Source organism: Neolamprologus multifasciatus, chromosome 3 (assembly GCF_963576455.1).
Source record: "Neolamprologus multifasciatus chromosome 3, fNeoMul1.2, whole genome shotgun sequence".
NCBI lineage: Eukaryota > Metazoa > Chordata > Actinopteri > Cichliformes > Cichlidae > Neolamprologus > Neolamprologus multifasciatus.
In genome coordinates, this window is record NC_140441.1 from 30,578,845 (window position 1) to 30,594,709 (window position 15,865).

Sequence of the window (15,865 nt, forward strand, 5' to 3'; positions counted from 1 at the left end):
GGTATAAAAGTCAAATCAAGTTTATGGGTTTCTAAATCAGTAAGAAGCAAAAATCTAGTCTGTTTTAATATAATTAAAAGTGTCCTGTTATGTAAGAACATTATTTTCTCCCTAAAACAGCTTCTGCTTCATAAACACACATAGTAATTAAATACCCTATATAAGTAGCTAATGATTAAACTTTGGATCAGAAGGCTCTATTTCCCATGCGGTGCTTCACTGTGTAGACAGAAACAGCCAATTAACAGGAGAGCTGGTGCTCCAGCAGACACAGCTCAGAGATATGAGAGTGTAACCTTGAAAGCTACTACAGCAGGAGGGAAAGCATACAAACAACACAGTTTTTTTAAGCAAGAAAAATAATTTATTTATAATGATATAATAATAATTTCATCACATTGGCATTGCAGAGCTGCAGAAGGAAGCGTTTGTGTGAGACGCCACCTCGCAGCAACAGATTACACCATTGGATGGGGCAAGAAAACGGGTTATTCAATACATACATGGAATATTCCTTTAAATATGTATTTTTCAACGAGGAATAACAAAAATAGAATAATTCCAATATCTCTGTCTGTCTCTCTTTCTCTAGGTCTCTCTAATTATCATCTCTGTGTCTTTATAAGCTGCCTGTACAGCCCCCAGTATACTGGGGTTTAAATTGGGTTTGAGGGGGTTGTTTATCTCACTTTGCTTGGGGAGTAAAGTGGATGGAGTTTATCAGTGATGGACTTTGTGGGCTGTTTGTCCACTGCAAGTACTAAAACACAGTAAACTTCACCCATCTGTCACTCCTGAAGCAAACAACAAAGTCTTTTGGCCCAAATCTGCAGCCACAGTGTCTCTCTATTTCTTATTGTTACTCTCAATCGCTCGCTCATAAAGCCGAGACTGTTCAAAAATAGAACAAAGTCCTGATATTTTTATGTGATAATGTGATTTGCTGAAGTAGCTTAATATATATCTCAAAGAGGTAGCAGCAAAGTGTTTTTATTTCTACCCACTGTAAACTATAAAGCATTTATTTATTAATTTGTTGACAATATTGGGATTGTAAACTTACACTGCTGTTGATTTTTTCTTAAAAAGATGTCTCTGTATGTACAGCTGAGCTCTGATTGTATCTTTAAGACCTTGACCTCTCCGCTAAGCAATAGTTTTGATCCATTTCCAGATGTTTACTTTGAAGGCTAGCAACCACACTGACTATTGACTAGGTATCTAAATGATGTGACTCAAAATCTTTACAAAACATGGACATTAATGTCAGAAAAATGAAGGTGAGGCAGAAGTGCCTTAATCCTGCATTATATCTGAAGGCCACCAGAGGGCGATAGCTGCGATTGTTACAAAAAAACTATTGGTCCTATAGAAATCTATGGGAAAACGGCTCAATCTTCAGCTCTGTAAACACACTGAGTTTATGAGCTCAGTCACTCATTTTCAGTCAAAAGGTCTCACAATGACTATCCACATATTATCGGCAGTCATCTCAGTACGCCAGTGAGTTTATTAGGATATATTTTAAAATTTTCATTGTCTGGTTTATGTGGCAGATATCCGATGGTTTCCCAGACAACGAATAAAAAATGGATGTAACATCACCCGCTGGATTTTGAAGGCTTTAAGCTAGCAGTTGATCATTATCAGCTAAGACATCAGCTAGCTAGCCTGGTTAAGCTGTAATTGTTAACTAGAGGGCAATTTATATATTTGATAAATAGTGCAAATAGTGCAAATATAATAATAGACAAATAAAATACTATCATTGCAGTTATGAAACGTGTTGAACTAACATCAAGCCTCAAGTGGCCGTTAGAGGAACTGCAGTTTTTATCACTTCTGCTTGGCTTCATTTTTCAGTGCTGGATTTTACTTGATAGGAGATGGGATTAAAGCATTAAACGGAGGAGGGGGAGAAACAGCAATGAGAGAAATGGGTTTTGGTTTTCTTATAATTATTATACAAATTATATTTCTTAGTCCTGCAGATGAGCTGCGGTCAACTTTGTGCTGGTGGGTATTGTGTTATTTGTTTATTCTGGTCTGGCACTCGCTCTCACTGGTAGCAGCTGTACTCATAAAGTACTTAACAAATGAATGTCATCAAATTTTTATTTTGTGGCTTATTTGGATAAAGTGTGATCTTTCCTTTTGCCTATGAGGAAATTATCCTTGCCTGAACTCCCGCTCTCTCAACTTAACTTCCAAATTTTCGGCGCTGCTTTTTATTTACGTTTCCTAGCAACTGGTTCTTGTTTGGCTGCTCGATATCTGCAGAGGCATGAAATGTAAAAATTACACCAAATTAATTAGCGAGCTATTGCAGCGCCTTCCTCCTTCCTTTGTTGCTTTCTCGTACCTTTTATCAACACGCAGGGAGGCAAAAAAAAAAAAAACAGAGGTCGAGAGAAGAAAAAGCTTTTAGTGTGATTGCTTCTCTGAGTCACGGGACAGCTAAGAAGGAAGAGAGAAAGAGAGGAGGTGAAGGGAAAGATGATGGACTGCATTATGAATTTCAGCGTGGTAATCCCTACATTCAGCAGAGTCTGACCTCAGCTCTGCACACTCATTTTTCCTCCTTCCTATCTTCCTTATTCTCCTCCTGAAGGAGGGATAATGCTTTAGAGATTCCATATATTCCACCTGTCATTTCTCTTTTACACTTCATAAAAAATGTCATTTTCAAAACAGTATGTTGCCGATATATTTTAGAGAATGAAGCTTGTAGCGGTTTCTTCGAGGCGTAGCTGCTGTGTAGGCAGAACCACCACCACCATCTTGAACAGACAACTAATATATTGCACCCTTAGTAGCTTTTCAGAATCAATGAAAAGTTGGCTGTTCTGTCCCAGCAGGACCTTTTAGCCCCACACTTTGAAGATTAACTTAATTAACGATATTATTTCAGCTTCTAAAGGAACTCCCGTTTCCAAGAAACATTTACAAAACCTGCAAAAAATCAGGTTCTTCTTAATATTAAATGGCTAGATCCCCACATAAGGGATAACACTTTTTTTTTTAACCAGTGCGCCCAGGTGTTCCTGCTTGTTTTTATCTCTCTTTCCTCCCCGATTAAAGAGAATCTGCTGTCTGCCTACATAAAAAGTCAAAAACACACTTTTTTTGATCCTCAACACACACCGTAAGTGAACACCCTGTTCGACAGCCTGGCGCTTTTTTAGATGAAAGTACGTCTCTCTTCACACCACATGTTACCGCTGGGTTTAGCACAGAAACAATCTTCGCAGGGTTTTTTTTTAGGTTTGTTTTTACCCATCTATTGGCCCTCGCTTCTTCTTAACAACCCAGTTAACTTATCCTATGTCTGCGACTTATCTGCTCTGCGGCAAATTAGTCTTCATGGCCACACTCTGCTTGTATGTGAATGCAGATTTGGGCAATTGTTTGCCAGATTACATGGAAATGCTCCCTTTTACACATGCACTATAGTGCAATTTTGGCAAGATTTACCAAGAAAAGTTACACTGGGGTGTGTATGTACTACCAAGGCAGCTGAAATAAGAAATATAATCAAAAGAAAATGTAAAAAAAAGAAGAAAAAACACAGTAGGCGCTGCAGCAACACGCCTATAATTCAGTATACAAGGCAAACAAACACAGAGTTTTATAGGTTTATCTTTTTTCATTCACTAAATATTTAAAACAAGCGTCACTTGACTAGTCATCGTAAATGGTGATAATTTATGCTTTTTTTTCTCAGGATGATGGAATACCTGAAGGACTGCTGTAGGGAAGAGAGATGTAGCTGAAGTTTTTTTCTCAGTGGTTCCTCTTTTTCCGTCCACCAGGGGGAGCTCTGACTCAATAGCACCGAGAAATAAGTTTGCCAACTGGGAGTCAGGAGATGAAAGGTTCCCCTCCTCCATTTTTCGCAGTCCATCCATGCAGCAGGTTAGTCAAGTGTCAGAGCTGAACCACTGCTGATCAGAGTCATCTAGGCTGTCCATACAGGCATGGACAAACTGATCGGCGGGTCCATGAATCAAAGACCGCAGGGCATTTTGTCCGGTTCCAAAAGTCAAGGTCCTTAATGAAAAAAAAAAAAAAAAACCAGAAAAAAACCCCACACTCAAACTTTTCCTGTTTCCGTGTCAGTACACAGATCCCAAATATTCATTCATTTGTTCATTCATCCATGGCAATTCCATATTTCATGGATACTAAAGGGAGAGAAAACAAATAATAAAAACTCGAGAGAAAGAAGGCAGAAGATAAAGCGCTGATAGAAAATGCATTTTGCACGCTCAAACTAAGAACAGCATCTATTTTCTTTAACAGTCATTCATTGACATTCATCCGGTGTCGCGTCTTCTGCTGAGCTCAGATGCATAGACTGAATGCAGAGAGAGGTGGAGAGGTGGAGGAGGGAGAGAGAGAAAAGAGATGGGAGAGGCGGAGAGGCGGGAAGGCGGCGACGGGAGAGGATGGAGAGAAGGTTAAAAGAGAAGGGAAGAAGGGCAGTGAAAGATGGAGGGAGGGCGAGAGAAAGGTGAAAGAGAGGCGCTGCTACTGAGAGTGAGAGAGGATGAACATGTAGGGGAAGAAAAAGAGAGAGTGTGTGCTATGTGCCAGAAAAAAGGTTAGAGCAGAGAAAAAGAGAGACAGATGGAGTGTGTGCTCCAGCAGTGATGAAAAAAGGAGGAGAACAGTGAGCGGTGAGGAGGAAGAGGAGGAGGAGAAGGAAGGTGGCGCAGACGTCACCTCCTCTCTGTGACCAAAGAGACGGCGGAGGAGGAGGTGGAGGAGGGTGAAAAAAAACCCGGAAAGTCTTTCACTCCACGTCACTCCACATCACCACGGACGGACACACACAGGGGAATTTGATTCTCATCCATCCTCCCGGTTCTCAGGCTAAAACCTGGGCATCCAAGAATTCCAAACTTGTACAGACGTTTGGGAATGTTTACGTTCTTATATCCATCCACTGATTTCTGAAACCCTCTTTGTTCTGGAATCTTAATGTAACAATGTTGAGGTCACTTCAATCATAATCCTTAATAAAAAGGGAAGGGGGGGGGCTGATAATTTGCAAACACACACAAATGTGTGACATGTATTCATAACAGACACAAAAACTGCAAATGCACACATACATGCACTCACCCCGTCTGTCTTTTCCCTCCCCTTGCTTTGTTCTTGGCACTTTCCTCTTTTGCACATACACACACACACACACACACACACACACACACACACACACACACACACACACACACACACACACACACACACACGCACACACACACCTTTAGGTCCCCTCTGGTCTGTTTGTAGTGTTTAACAGTCCTTTGGTCCCAACACCAGAGACCAAAATGAATAAAAACCCTGTTTAATAAGCAGGCCTGCTTCATGCTCTCCGTACAGAAACTCCACAGGCATGATATCCTCCGCACACTCTTTGTATGAACACACACACACTTGTGTGTAGATTGGTCTTCTTTTTTTCTCCATGTTTTGTTTGTTTGTCTTCAGTAACATTTTGCTTGGCAGTCTTTGCGTGTGTGTGTGTGTTTGAGTGTGTGTATTCCCCTCACTGCGTGGGCAGTTTGTAGTCCAATTTTCTTGCTGCTTTGTACACTATTTATAGTCTTTGTTTCTGCGGATGATAGTTGTTGATAGATGCGTTACATTTATCTTTGTACATGATACATTACAGTATGATCCAGTTTAACATGTACAGTATATGGCCACTGGGTATATTTAAGAAAAATATATGCAAAAAGAAAAAAAAAAGAATCCAAAGAAAGAGTGAAAAGATAGTAACAGATGAGGAAAAAGGTAGCGGCGCAGCGTTTGCGCCGTGTAAACGACCTGCGACACCAGTAAGGGGGGAAAAAGTGCTTATGTTCCAAAAATGTGGTCCGTTTGCCGAGCGCCTTTGTGGAATGTTTTGTGAAGGTCCGTGTTCGTGTTCACAGCACGAGCGATAACACGTGTGGTATGCTCATGCCTCATCTTTGGTGGCAAAAAGCGTGCCCCCGCCTTGTGGTTTCTCTTTGTAAATCCTGCTCTTTTATGTAATCCTGTCTGTCTGGAGCTGAGAGGGCTGCTGTGGTGTCGCATTCGCCGTGGAGAGAAGATGGAACCACAAGGTCCGAGGTTTGGGAATATTTCCTTTATCAGTGGTCCACAGGTGATGGACCTGTAATGCTGCTAGCTCAAGGGGTTTGGTAGAATCGAGGGTAAATTGTGTTAAAGTCTTGTATTTTCAGTGTTTTTATTCCATTTGTTTTGTGGATTGATCGGATTCCTCTTTAGGGGGGGATTAATATGGTCACAGGTTCAGATACACTCCCCCGTAGTCATCAGGGGTTTTTTGTTGTATTCACCTGGAAGAAGCCCAGGAGTAAAGATACCTGCTGTGTATCTTTACATTCCCAGTGTCTGCTCCACCCAACTAGCCTCCACACTGAACAAATTCCCAATGAGGAAAAGATAGTGTAGTGCAGTTTAGAAGCATGACCTCAAAACCTCCACTTTCATTAAATATATTGTGAGAACCTACTTTTCTCTCCGTTGATGTCTTGCCTTCCTAGAGGGGCTGGTTTTACTTGGACCAACAGTGCTCCAACTGTGGGAGGGACCATTTTGTCCAAAAGTGTGCTCCAATTTGATTGGACAGTGCAAATGGTCAACCAGTAGTTGGAGCGATCTGGTTGGACATGTTCGTCAGATGGCCCCGTCCCCCATAGGGTGGCAGGCCATGGAAATGGTTGGTAGCTTTGTCGACAGCAAACAGACCTGGTTTACATCTGCGTAGACGCTTCCATTCACTGATCGCTGGGTTTGTCGTTCCCAGCCGTTGTCTCTCCTCCCTCGGCATTCGATGCCGTGTTGGCTGAAAACTCCGTGACACGCCGGGCCAGGGGGTTTGTGCTTTTTAGAAGCTCCATGGCAGAGACTCTGGTTCCTCCGCTGGAAGACTTGTTGCCTTTCTTCTGAAGGAGGGCCATGAAGTTCTCGTTGCGGGAGCTCGACCTCTGGCTGCTGCCCAAGGTTAGATTTCTGAGGTCGCTACCGCTGGTGCTGTGCTTCACCGGTGACACCAAGCTCTGGCGACTGCCAAACGAGTCGGAAGGTTCTTTGCGACCCAAGACCTTTCGTTTGGACCTGGAGGAGAGAGAGAAGATTATCAGCCAAAACTGTGTGTGCAGCTGTTTCACTTCATCAGGTTTACTACTCGTGTGTGATGAGTCACACTTTAGTTGACATTTGTTTCTCGAGAATAGAAAAACTAAAGTTTGTAACTACAGAAGGGACTCCATTCTTTCTTGTAGATGAAAACACTGATTACTGATCTTCCATTTCCCCATCCTCACTTATTCTTCAGAGCCTTTTAAGCTATTTTCAGCATCACGCAAGGTAAAAATCACGAACACTTGTTGCTTAGTGACTAGATTTCTTGTCAGTTTCTGTGTGTACTCATATCCACGTACGTGCATGTGTGAGAGAGAGAGGGACGCTGGAAGGAAAAAATAAAAGGACGAAATGAGAGCCAGCGGTCGTGCAGCAAACCCACTTTACATGTAACTGTTGCTAGGGAACCTTATACTCCATCTGTCTCACACCTTTTCAACAAGACAATGCGTATTTTGTCACATGCTCCAGGTTATAAAAAGCTTCCAGGCAGGTTTGGTGATGGCTTAAAGCATTTGTGCTGTCCTGTCAAAACAGACTAAACTGTGAAGCACTTCTTAACCTTTAACTGCCATCTGAGGAAACTATGTGCTCTAATATCACAGTTTGTACCGATCTCAGTGTTTAAAATATGCCTTGGTTGTGTCTGTGTGTGCGTGCTCAAACCTGTGTATAATAGTGAAGAGGTCTTCGGTGGTGTGTGTTGTAGGTGTGCTGGCCAACAAGTCATCGTCTGTTTCCTCTTCAATGTGCAGTACAGTCTTTTCACTGGCTGCTGGTTCATCTAAGCAAGGCACACAAATCATGGTAAAACATATAAAGTAGAAATGCTAACCAGCCACTTTCTCATGCACCTTAGATGATATTAATTTTAATGACCAAACAGCTAATCAGCCAATCACATGGCACCAACTCATTGAGTTCAGGCAGAAATGGTCGAGACAACCTGCTGAAGATCAAACTCAGCATCACAATGGTGAAGAAATGTGATTTAAGCGACTCTGAGCATGGCCTAGTTGTTGGCACAAGTTGGGCTGGTCTGAGTATTTCAAAAACTGCTGATCTGCTGGAATTTAATCACATAAACATCTCTACAGTTTACAGAGAATAGACCAAAAAAGATAAAATATCTAGTGAACAGCAGTTTCATGGATGAAAATGTCTTGTTGATGTCAAGCTACAATTTGCAAGGACTGGTCAAGGTCCAAAATTGAACATGGGAAAAATGTTGTCTAGTCTAATGAATTTCCATTTCTCATGCAAAATTCCGGTGGCAAGGGCAGAATCTGGGATAAACAACAAGACCTTCTTGCTGTGAGGGAACAGTGCTAACCACTGCACCACTGTATGATCTGTCCAGGATGTACCCTGGTTTTCGCCCTGGGACAGGCTCCAGCCCCCCTGCAACCCTGATAAGGATAGGCAATGGAAGGATGGATGGACGGAACATAAATGCATGAGTCCTTCCTTGAATTAATGTTTCTGGATGTTGGTGGTTTAATGGTGTACAGGATAGTCACTAACTAAACATTGTTTAAATGCCACAACCTGCCTGAGTACTGCTGATGTTCATGTTCATTCTTAGGACCACAGTGTACCCATCTTCTAAAAGGCTTCTTCAGGCAGGATAACACACAATATCACAAAGTGCAAATCATTGCAAACTGGTTTCTTGAACATGAAAATGAGTTCACTATACTTAAATTGGCTGCCACTGTAAGCTACAGATCACCTTTGGGACATGGTGTAATGGAAGATTCACATCATCCATGTGTAGCTTACAACTCTGCAGCAAATCTGTGATGCTATAATATCAACGAGGACCAAAATCTCTGAGGAATGTTTTTAGCACCTTGTTAAATTAAGGCAGCGCTGAAGGCAAAGGGCACTACTATATGTAGGTGTACCTAATAAAGCAGCTGATAGGTGTATATCAGCTGGCTTTGTGCAAACGCATATGTAAATCTGATTCGGCTACACAGAAAATTAGGTGATAATGAAATAATGATGATAAATTTCATCTTCACTGTTAAAAACAGTGTGAACCACTCTGTGTTTTGATTTGGCCTCATTTTAGAGCAATGGGCCTGTATCAAAACAAAGCAGAATCAGGAGGGTATGTATCAAAATTAGCAGGTATGAGTCCTAATCAAATGTAGAAGCTCTGCTAGACTATTATCACCAACACAAGCACATAAAAAATCACAAGAGACAATGTCTGCAGTGAAATAAGACTACAAGCAAACTATTAGCTAATATATGTTAGAAAATGCAACATTTGTGTTGGGATGTTTTTAATTAGAAACGATTAGAAGGCCAGAAAACTCCAGTTCAAGATTTATGGTATATTTTTGTATTTCATCATTGAATGAATGTACAACTACCCCTACCCTGAAGCGGTGATTCTGTAGGACAGGGACCACTGGTGGAGAATAGAGGGACTGCAGGAGGCGTGTGGACAACCAAGGGAAAATAACTACTTAACTTTGACATGTTTCCATCAAACTGTGCAAGTAAATTTTTTACACAAAGATATTTTCTTTTTCCATTTTTCTACAAATCAGGCTCTGGATGGTATATAAACAAATCCCTCTGTCAAACTATAGAAGGGAATCAAACTAGAACTTTTTGGTGTATGTAAGTATGTGTGTGTAATGTAAAATTTTACAATATTAAAACAATTATTAAAATGTAACCTATATCACAATGACACTTCCTCAGTCAGTTATTGAAAAAGAGACAATATTTAAAAAACGGTGCTTTTGTTTTAAAAGTTTTTAGACTATAGCATTAAAATGTGCAAATGATGTAAGTCTTGGATTAAACACGAACAGCTTTGTATAAATGTTAAGTAGAAAAACACATTTTCAGTGGTCTCTTTCCAGCAGTCTGACAGAAGAAATGTTATTGAAGTAAAATAGGCCAAAAATGTTTTTACATGTAGTGTGTAGTGTCTCATGTTTAAAAAAATAAATTGATATATAAAAGCCCTTTTATCTGGTCTTATGAGTCTTATGAGACCACCATTCGGTGAAAACCAACTTTTAAAGCTTAATAAAGTGGACCCATCAAGGCATACCTGTCCCAATCCCAGTACCAGCCATCTTCCCTTCCAGCTCTGTGAGAGAGGAATCTTGAAGAGAGGATTGTAGTGATGACTCTTTGGAACTTTCTTCATCTGTTCCCAAGTGGTTCTCATCTTGCTCAGGCATGTCGGGAACACTGGGAGCATTGAGAATATCATCTGGTGGGAATGTTCCTACCGGAGACCGAAGACGCACGGGGCTGTCAGTCTGTGGCGTCTGACGGTCTGTGCTGCCATTAGTGGAGGAGTGGACTGACGTGGGAAGAAGCAGAACATTTGGCTTCTTGGGGACTGGAGGTGGAACCTGGAAAGGATTGAGAAGGTTTCAAAGAATGAAAAATAAGGAGAGTTGTGAACTGTGAATATGTTTTTTTAAATTGTTTGCCTTTAGAAGATACTCGATGTTTAACCATGAGAATACTCGTGTGAAAGAACAATATATTTAATTTGGTTACCTTGGGTTTCTTTTTGTCTGACAGCTCTGCCAGACAGGAGACTGTCATCCTTGAGGGTAGCGTCTTGCTCTTGTCCTGAAGTTCTGGGGCTTCCTGATTGCTGCAAGGTGAAGGGAGTGAGCCTCCATCTTCGGGGCCAAGACGAATCTCTTGGTCAACATCAAATTCAGGCTCCAAAACTGGGTCTTCCAGGAGAGGCTGAGGGTCTGGGAGAGGAGGGAGATCAAACAGGGACTGGGATAGGGGGAGGAACGATTTATCATAGGCAGTTTGTGGAGCAGTCATAGAGTTTGAATCTGACAGAATAGTGGGATTTGTTGGAGCTTGTGGTGGAGGTTTTTTGGGTTTTGGCTTTTTCATGACTTTGTAGATGTTGCCTAGAGGCACAGGTCGGTCTACAGGTGAGGCAGGAGGCGAGTCAAGCGCCAGAGGGGAAGTGGAGGAAGGAGAAGGAGACTTGAAAAGAAGGTTCATTGGCCGTTTAGGTAAGGGAGGCTTGACTGCAACAGGTGGTTTAGGTTTTGGTAGAGTGGGTGGTGGGCTGGGATCCTCGCTTATGTTGCGGCCATGCTGTTCCTCTTCGATGGTGTCAGAGGCTCCATCAGGGCAGTCTTCTAGGTCTCCACGAGAAACTGAACGAAGCCGAACAGTCTTTAGCTCATTCTGGGTAACCATAGGCAGTGCCTGTGAGGAACTCGGGCTGATCTTTCCTGGCTTTGCTGCTGTCGAAGTGTCAGAATGCCGCCGGCTGGCCTTTTGTTTTGGCTTGATGGACGAAAGCTCCAGATGTGCATTCCCAGGCATTTCAAAGGACAGTCTAGACCTAGCAGCTGGATCCTTGGGTGATGGTAGAGATGATTTCCTCTCTGGGATTTTGGGGCGCATCTTACAACCTGTTGTACCCACAGTCCCCTGACCTGACAGATGACTGAGTGGAACAGTTGGGGTGGGAGTCTCTGACTGGCTGGAATAGCCACTAGATGGGGACATAAGTCCTGGAGGTTTGAAGGGCGATGATGCCTTGATGTCAGTCTCCATGGAAAGCTGTGAGGGTGATGTGGCTCTCGAGGTGGAGGGAGAGTCAAGAAGGGACTCTGAGCTACCTCTGACTTTCATACATTCGATCACTGTGGTACCTGTTGCTGTGCTGGAGCCTGACAGAGACCTGAGGAAGAGCAACGAAGAGATGTGAAGTTTTTTTTGCCAAATCAAAGTTTGCCAAACACGTTTGACAACAAAACATCCAGGATACCTATGAAATGATGTGAGAAGACATAATAAAGATGACACAATAATAATAACTTTGTAGCACAAGTACTAAACATCCATGTGTAGTTTCCTACCTGTATGGATCATTGCTCTTCCACTCCCCTAGCTGCCAGTGCGTGGGAAAAGTAATTTCTGTCTCCCCCTCCCTCTCTGGTGCCTGGACCTCTAGACTTGGAGGTCTGTCATTCCCTCCTTGGCCTGGCTCTCGCTCACCAATACTGGTTTTAGACGAGTTGGGCAGAAGGAAATCTGGCTGAAAGTCAGGGAAGTGATCCCTGGGGATGTGCAGGCTCTTTGGTCGGCCATCTCTGTAAAGACCACCTTGATGGTGTATTCTGCCCTCAGCTTCTCCAAGGTTTTTCATAAGAGAGACACTCCTCACAGGGGGTGGTGGCTTTCGTTTGGATTTTTTAAGGGAGATGGAGCGGGAACGTAGGCGCAAACGGCCTTCTGTGCTGTAGTCTGAAGCTGTGACGGAGATTGTGTCAGTCGTACTTGCGCTGTCTTCTGAGCTCCCTCTAGGGTAGAGAAGGGCGTAATTCTCACCTAAGCCGAGGAAGTTGTGATGCTCTTGTTGGTGGTCCATAGTATTCCCATTTCCTGTAGATGTTATATTACCATCCGGATGGCCTATAACACCCTCTGTGAAACAAAAAGATCCAGAATCTGTGGGTGTGGAAAGGGAACGCTCTCGAAACTTGAAAGCATTCTGTGCTGCTATGGAACGTGCCGACCTCTCCCGTCCTCTCACTGCTTCCCCTCCTCCTCCCCCTCTTCCTCCATCGACTGCAGCCCCCTCTGTCTCACTCCGCTTCCCTATGTCCATGTTATTCAATGGTCTCCGAGAAGGGTCTGTCACAGTCTTGAATGAGCTTGAATGTCCTGAGCTCACCAGCATCACCCCCTCCTGGGTCCCTCCTCCGATGATACTGTGCTGTTTGGGTGGTACCGCTGGTCCTTTGTTCTTACTATAATTGTAAGGCTCGTTCCACGCTCCAGGAGAAAAGGTGGAACCCTTGGGTCCGTTCCAGGAAGCGGTGGGTGTATTTGAGCAGAGCAGCCCAGAATGGTCCATAGTTTCTGGGTGAAGGTGATCTGGGGCAGGCAGCCCCAAACGGTTGTCTGTAAAGAAGAGAGGGAAAGAATCAATACAACAAAACTAATCACACCAAATTCCACTGACTGTGGACACTCTAAAATAAAAGGTTATAATAAAAACTTCTACACATCACATATCTATCTCTAGCTCTACCCATTCAGAAAACTATTCTGACCAGAAAAGGCACAACCTGCCTTGACATCTGTAGCCTCTGGCATTAGTCCATACACAGTGTGCATCATTTGTTTACTGCCTGACGAGAATAGCCACCTCGACGGGACAAGGCTTAGGTGTCCATCTGCATCTAAAGGACAAAGGTCACTCTTTCGAGGATGCCAATGTTCACATTTTGGACACAGAAGACAGATGGTTTGAAACAGGAGTGAAAGAAGCCATCTATGTCCACTGTGAACTACCATCTTTGAACAGAAGGGATGACTTACAACACTGTCTGTCTGCCATCTATAATCCAGTTTTGAGATCTGCTCCCAGACACTTGGGCCATTTGACCTCAGGATATCACATGATAGGGTGGGGCTAGGTTTTGCAATGGGTTTACCCGAAACCTCGGCTGATTGTGATCCACACCCGTTTTCACATGGGCTCATGTGATTAGGTAGAGGATCAATAGGGAGTCCATGACCCTCTTGGAGACACTCCCATAGGGCTTTATATCTGGGATTCTCCACCAGTTTTCTTCTTTGAACGAAAGAAGTTTCAGACTTTCTTTGAAAGTCTGAAAGAAAGAAGTTCTAAGAAAGAAGTTCTAAGAAAGAAGTTCTAAGAAAGAAGTTCTTTCTTAGAACTTCTTTCTTTCAGACTCTTTTTTCTTTTTCATGCTCCTTACACTACGATGACCTAGATGACCAAGCACCTTCACAGACATACTTTCCTGCCTAATAAAACTCCATGCTTAAAAGATACATACAAGGTAACATATTAAAAAGAAAAACATATATAAACTTATCTGACCTTTCCTTCTAAGGAGGGAAAGCGGATCAAAAACATTCTTTTTTGCAAGTGAGATAGAATCACACCAGAACTTGATCAGAATCCAATATTCCATGCTATGTGTGTGGTATAACCACAGAACAAATAAGCATCTATGGACATGTTTTAGCTGTTCCTCGAGATTAAATGCTAAATCATAAGTTATAGAACTGAAAAGTTGAGAGCATTTCTTCACTGTCTGATGTGTAAAGGTGTTTTTCATCTTCACTTGACTGGATTTGGCAAGAGTTTGATTTCTCAACTGACTGGCTGAAGTTAATAGACAGATGGTTCTTTCAAACGCGTGCCATTTTGCAAGTATGGCTTCACAGATGGTTCTGTAACAAGTTATCTGGTGTGACAGGTTACCATATCATGCCAACCAAATGCCCCTTCACAGCAACAGACCCACCAGATTCACCCACTGTAAGGATTGAGGGGTCAGTTTCTTTGCCCTTAATTTGTTACATAGGCCTAATAGTACATTAAAATACCAATAAAATAGATAAGTAGTAAATATACGGTATATATTTTTACGTGTTGTTAAGAAACGTTGTAATGTTGTTTGTGCACCGTTCCGTAAAAAAACCATAGGCAACGTAATTTGTGTGTTACCGATACGTACGTATACTTATACTTTTTGCAACTGACTTGCAAAAAAACTCTTTCTGATTGCTTTGGTTGCTAGCTGGTGGAGGCGGTTTCACTTAGTTCTGCAAGTTGAAGTGAAACTGAAATGAAGACTGTCCACCTTCATAGAAGAACCTTCTCCATTCACCATTTACATCACAATTTTCTTTTTTTTTCTTTTTTTTTTTTTTTTTTCCGCCTGTCCCATTTGGTTCTTTAGCTGTCAGAATTGTTGTCTGAAGACCAACAAGGATACCCAATGGATTTATTTTGCCAAATGGATCATCATGGCATTGCCGTATTGGTCCATTTGATCGACCTTTGTTTTTATTATTTATTTTATTTTCAGTTGTTACAGACGGGACAGACATGAGTGAGGGATAGGAAAGGGAGAAAGAAAGAGGAAGGAAAAGAAAAACAGAAGGGGAGAGGGACAGTGAGAAAGGGGGGAAGAAAAAATATCTCCGGGATCACCTGTTGAGAGAAAAAGAATAGAAAACAAGCAAAAAAAACAAAACAAAGCAATATACTATACATCACAATTTTCAACTTTCACTACAGCTCAAGGAGCAAATCATTAACCCTTTAAGACCGACCATAGAACCAAGTCTGCCAGAGCTTATCTTTATATTTGTACATGCTGTAGTGCCATTTTTGGGAGCGTTTCAAGTTGCTATACATCAATACAACTGTTATAGCCCAAATTTTAATAATATGTATGCATTAAGTCCGTAGTAACTACATAAATTGCAAAAAAGTGCAATAAACTACAAAAAAATTTAAAATCATTTTTGGTTTTCTTCATTTCTAGTTAGAGAATTTTAAGAGGTTTATCCCTCAAAACTGTAAATACAAAAAAGTTGCACGAAAAAGTTTCCAACAACAGGAAATTTATTTTGAGTATCTTCATAATTTTATTTTTGAGATACACCAATTTTTATATACTCCAGGAAAAACGAAAATAAATATTATAATGCAAATTTGCAAAAAAACCCAGCATGAGTTCTAAGCATCCCAGAAACTATTCAGAAAAGCATAAAGTCAACATGACTCTTCAAAATACCAGTATAGGCTTATAAGGCCCCGAAGGTAAAAAACTACATTTTCCGCAAAAATGACATCACTTCCGGTTTCGGGCAAGTAATGGGGGGCATGTGATAGTTCCCGCTGATGTCT

General features: G+C 41.9%; 1 protein-coding gene across 13 annotated transcripts in view; it reads right to left on the reverse strand.

Annotated features, from left to right (window-relative positions):
• Positions 1-341: 341 nt before the first annotated feature.
• nhsl2 (NHS-like 2) overlaps positions 342-15,865 on the reverse strand; it is a 206,917-nt gene continuing 191,393 nt past the window's right edge. For all 13 annotated transcript variants that reach the window (XM_085138160.1, XM_085138152.1, XM_085138209.1 and 10 more), the window contains 5 exons: positions 12,045-13,092; positions 10,702-11,866; positions 10,241-10,550; positions 7,828-7,945; positions 342-7,134 (listed from right to left, as the gene is read on the reverse strand). In XM_085138160.1, coding sequence (XP_084994286.1) covers positions 6,795-7,134; positions 7,828-7,945; positions 10,241-10,550; positions 10,702-11,866; positions 12,045-13,092 — 2,981 coding nt within the window. In that variant the 3' untranslated portion in view covers positions 342-6,794. The remainder of the gene's footprint in view (positions 7,135-7,827; positions 7,946-10,240; positions 10,551-10,701; positions 11,867-12,044; positions 13,093-15,865) is intronic.